This window comes from Vitis vinifera, chromosome 8 (genome assembly GCF_030704535.1).
Source record: "Vitis vinifera cultivar Pinot Noir 40024 chromosome 8, ASM3070453v1".
Taxonomy (NCBI): domain Eukaryota; kingdom Viridiplantae; phylum Streptophyta; class Magnoliopsida; order Vitales; family Vitaceae; genus Vitis; species Vitis vinifera.
The window spans coordinates 4,735,159-4,739,559 of NC_081812.1; the positions used below are offsets into that span (position 1 = coordinate 4,735,159).

General features: G+C 31.5%; 1 protein-coding gene across 1 annotated transcript; it reads left to right on the plus strand.

Moving 5' to 3' along the window:
- Window positions 1-435: 435 nt before the first annotated feature.
- Window positions 436-3,931, plus strand: LOC109122982 (L10-interacting MYB domain-containing protein-like). Its single transcript, XM_019221505.2, has 3 exons — window positions 436-771; window positions 2,783-3,109; window positions 3,193-3,931. Exons 2-3 carry the CDS (start codon window positions 2,783-2,785, stop codon window positions 3,424-3,426), a joined length of 561 nt encoding a protein of 186 aa, XP_019077050.1. The 5' UTR covers window positions 436-771; the 3' UTR covers window positions 3,427-3,931.
- Window positions 3,932-4,401: the final 470 nt, after the last annotated feature.

Genomic DNA, 4,401 nt, shown 5'->3' on the forward strand with positions numbered 1-4,401 from the left:
ATAGATTTAAAATAAAAAATAAATTAAAAATGAATAATAAAAAATAAAAAATGATAAATATTTTTTTTTTAAAAAGCTTTCAAAAAAACTCTAATATTTCCTCGATATATCAACAATATATTCAACATATTCATTGACATATTTGATATATTCGCAGATATATCTGATATATTCAGTGATATATCTGATATATCGCCGATATATCTCCGATATTTTGACAGGTTTCCTTCGCTGTTCCGTGCGTCGCTTCACGCTCGATTTTTTCGTCGATTTATCGATTCTAAATTGATATTAATGATTCTTGTTAACTTTTTTTATCATTAGTTATTCCAGTCTTCCTTATCATTATTTTTCCCAAAATAAAGCTCTAAGAAGTAGGAAGAGTTAAAAAACCAAATCTTTAACCAGTAATTAATCTCATTCATTTGATGGTTTTATGAATCTATTTTAAAAATAAAAAATTAAGGGCCTGTTTGTTTAGTGTTTTCAAGAACTGTTTTCTGTTCTTGAAAACAAAAAACACCAAAAACTTGTTTGGTTGAGAGAGTCATTTTTGTTTTTGTTGTTCCCCGTGTTCTCAAAATGGCACTATTTAGAGAACAACAAAATGTTGTTTTCCCCGTTTTTTTACTGTTTACAGAACAAAATTAAAGAACAAAAAAACCATCTGTTCTTCGTGTTTTTTTTTTCTTCCCGTTCTCATCTCTTCTCCAGCACAGTCGCGTCGCCTCTTCTCCAGCACAATCGCGACATCTCCAGCAAGAAACAAAGGTAATTTCCACATATGTTGAAGTTATTTTTTATAGATCTAGTAAAATAGGCTTTTTTTGGCAATATTTGTTGAGGAAAATGTTAGATCTGGGTAAAGAGATTTCGAATGAGATTTGAGCTTTTTTTTTTTTTTTATCACCTGCTGTTAGTTTCTTTTTTTCTCGTTTATATTTTCCTGTTTGGATGCTGAGAAAAGTGGGGAACGAGAATGAAAATAGAATGAGATCTGAGTTTTTTTTTTTTTTTTTTTTTTCCGTTTATATTTTCCTGTTTGGATGCTGAGAAAAGTAGGGAACGAGAATGAAAATAGAAAAAAAAATTCCTGATTTTTTCCCGTTTTGATTTTTCTTGAGTTGTTTTGTTAAAAAAAAACAAAAACCTTACTTAAAAACATGGAAATCAAATGGGAAAATCCAGGCTTGACGAGTGAAATACCTGAGGGAAAATGGAAAAAATGAAAGAGAATCAGAAGAAGATGAGGTGTTGAATCACTAAGAACCCTTTCTCTCTGTAGATCTGCTCTTCCTCTCTCTCATCCAGACTCCAAAGCCCGGTTAACCTCTACTCCAAAGTCGGTGGTGCGTGCGTGGAGAAACAGAGGAAATTTGGCAAGGTAAAAGGCACCTTGCGAAATTTTCGCAAGGTGAATTACTCATGATGCGAAGTGCCATATTTTCGCATCATGAGTAAATTCACCTTGCGAAAATTGCATTTTGGCAAGGTACTTTGCCTTGCCTTGCGAAATGGCTATCCCTTTGTTTGTGCTCGTGTTTCCACTTGAAATTCAAGCCTGTAAACTTCCAAAATCCTTGCTTTAACTTGTCCAAGTAGCTCCTCCATCATTTGGCATGCTTGAATTGATTCATAAGCTAATAAAAACATGTAAACTTGCCACAAAATGGTTAAAACTAATTAGTAAGGATCTTAATGAATTAATTGGGTTAAATGAATATGATTACTACTTAAAGGTGCTTAAAACCATTATAATTAGGTCTACAAAATAGCACTTTTTGGTAGTAATCACCACACCTCACCAAACATCCTGTTTTGTCATAATCCATTTTTCCTATTTTTTGTAGCTTGTTTGTATACTTGTCTGATTTAGAAATGCTATGGCGCCCAAGCAAAGCTACTTCTTCCCTTCTTCCCACCTTCCGATTTCATGAAAGCAAAAATAATTAAAAAATTATAATAAAGTAAAAAATAAAATCAAAATTATTAAATTGTTTTCTATATATTACTTCAAACTTATTTTAATTTTTTCATATGATTATATAATTTAAAATATATAAATTTTAATTAATTTTAATTGTATATTTTTGTAATAAATCAAACATTAAAAAATTAATTTTTTAACATTATTGAAATCAAAATTATTGAAATCAAACGGTCAAAGGGGAATATCCATTAGCAATTCTGAGGGCTAGGTCAGTCTTGAACTCGGACTCTGCATTGATTAGCTCTTGGATGTTACTCATCTATTTTCTTGGGGTGGTGGAGAATAAGTGGAAAGAGATGTGACCATCTCCTTACTTGCATTTATTTTGATGTCTCATTTATTTTATTTAGATTAGTTATAAATATTAAATTAATTCTTTTTAAATTTTTTTATCTCATCTTAATAGAATATACTATAATTTTTAATAAAATTAAATATTAAATCAATAAAAAAATAATAAAAATGATTTTATCATGTTTGATTTATTTTAAAAAAATATAAAAAAATATTTTAATTTTAAAATTAATCAAATATAAAATTAATCAAACTTACTTTTCTTTCATTTTTCCCCCAATTTTTGTTTCAAATTTTATAAAAACTAAAAAAAAACAGTCTTTAAAATCTAATTAATATCAAATCTATTTTTATTTATATTTATTTTTCTTTCATATTTTTATACACTACACTATACGTCAACAATCTTAATTCTCATTTAAACATAGCCTTAAGTTCTATTGGTGGTTTTAAAAGCTGTCTCCTCATAGAGTTCTTATTTGTGATGGGATTGTACAGATGACAACTGAGATAACAGATGTTGAGGATGCAGGAACATGGAGAGGTAATATAGAGAAAATCTTTATTGACATCATGGTAAATGAAGTTAATAAAGGTAACATGGATAGTGGTACATTTAGTACCAACACATGGAGAAGGATCTTACTTGAGGTCAATAGTCAAGGGAAAAGAAATTTCAACTTGAAGCAGCTTAAACAAAAGTTTAATAGACTACGTGCAATGCACCGTGAGTTCTCTGATCTTTTAAAGCATACTGGATTTGGTTGGGATGCTGAAACTAACACAGTGCATGCTCTAGAGGAAATTTGGCAAAATTACATTCGGGTAAAAATAACTTTTAAACTAATTACTTTTTAATTTAAATATTTGGTAAACACTAAGAGTGATTTTTTTTTTCCTTCTATTAGGCACACCCAAATGCAAAAAGATTCCGCTCAAAGGGATGCCCAAATTACAACTTGTTGGGATTGATCTTTAATCCATCAACAGCAACCGGTGCCCTCCACTACTCTTCCACCCAAGATCCACCAAACACTGATGATGAAGATGAGATGGATGACAATTTGGAACATGGTGGAGTGCATGTGGATGTAGATATTGAGATCCTTGATGATCCTCCACAACTAGAAATGGCAGGATGAGTGACCACCCGTTCTGGAAAGCGTGTAACTGATTCTCTATTAGAGCGTAGAGGTAAGAAAGAATCCAGATTAAGTCAAATGAGAGATGCTTTGAAAGCTTGGGTTGAGGCATCAAAGGCTAGAATAGAAACATCTCAAGCTAGAACTGAGGCATTATTGGCTAGAGTGGAACTAGTAGTGAAGCTACTAGTGGAGGTACCACTGATTTTAGCATAACAAGGTGCATGGCAGCCTTACAAACCATTGAACTGTTAGATAATGACAAATATTTAAAAGCTGTTGAGAAATTCACAATGCCGGAGTGGAGAGAGATATTTATGAATATGCCTGATGAGAGGAAAATGGCATGGCTTGATTGACTTTAAATGTGAATGTTTGGATGCATAACTATTATGATGACATTGTAATATGTACTATTTATCTTTTGGTTAGAATCTTTTACCATGCTCTTTAGTTTGTCATTGTATGGATGTTATTTATGGTTATGAAACTTATATTATAACTACTTTAATATTCATTTCGTGCTATTTTATATTGTGAGTTCATTTGTTTTATGTAGTAACCAATGGATGATAATAGTACAAGCAGTGGTTCACTATATGAGTCAACTTCATCTTCTGAAGAGGGTGATGATTTAGATGAAATTTTTATTGCTCACATTATGAATGAGTATGAGGAAATATTTTTATGCAAGACACCTCAAAGGACATCAATGTTAAGTGATGCACAATTTGTAAGAGATATGATAGAAGGTCATCCTCAGACATGCTATGAACTATTTCGGATGGATAAAGAAACATTTATGAACCTTTGTGATCATCTTAAGAGACATGAAAACTTACAGGATACACGATTTGTCACAGTTGAAGAGGCAGTGGCTATGTTCTTTCTAATCGTAGGACATAATGTGAGAATGAGGGTTGTAGCAGACCGTTTTCAACACTCCACAGAGACTGTCGCTCGACACTTTAAAGA

Bases quoted from the DNA above. Each gene is read 5' to 3' on its own strand.
- LOC109122982 (XM_019221505.2), top strand. From the start codon at position 2,783: ATGACAACTGAGATAACAGATGTTGAGGATGCAGGAACATGGAGAGGT. The intron at 3,110-3,192 runs GTAAAAATAACT...TCCTTCTATTAG, and splicing joins TTTGGCAAAATTACATTCGG to GCACACCCAAATGCAAAAAG.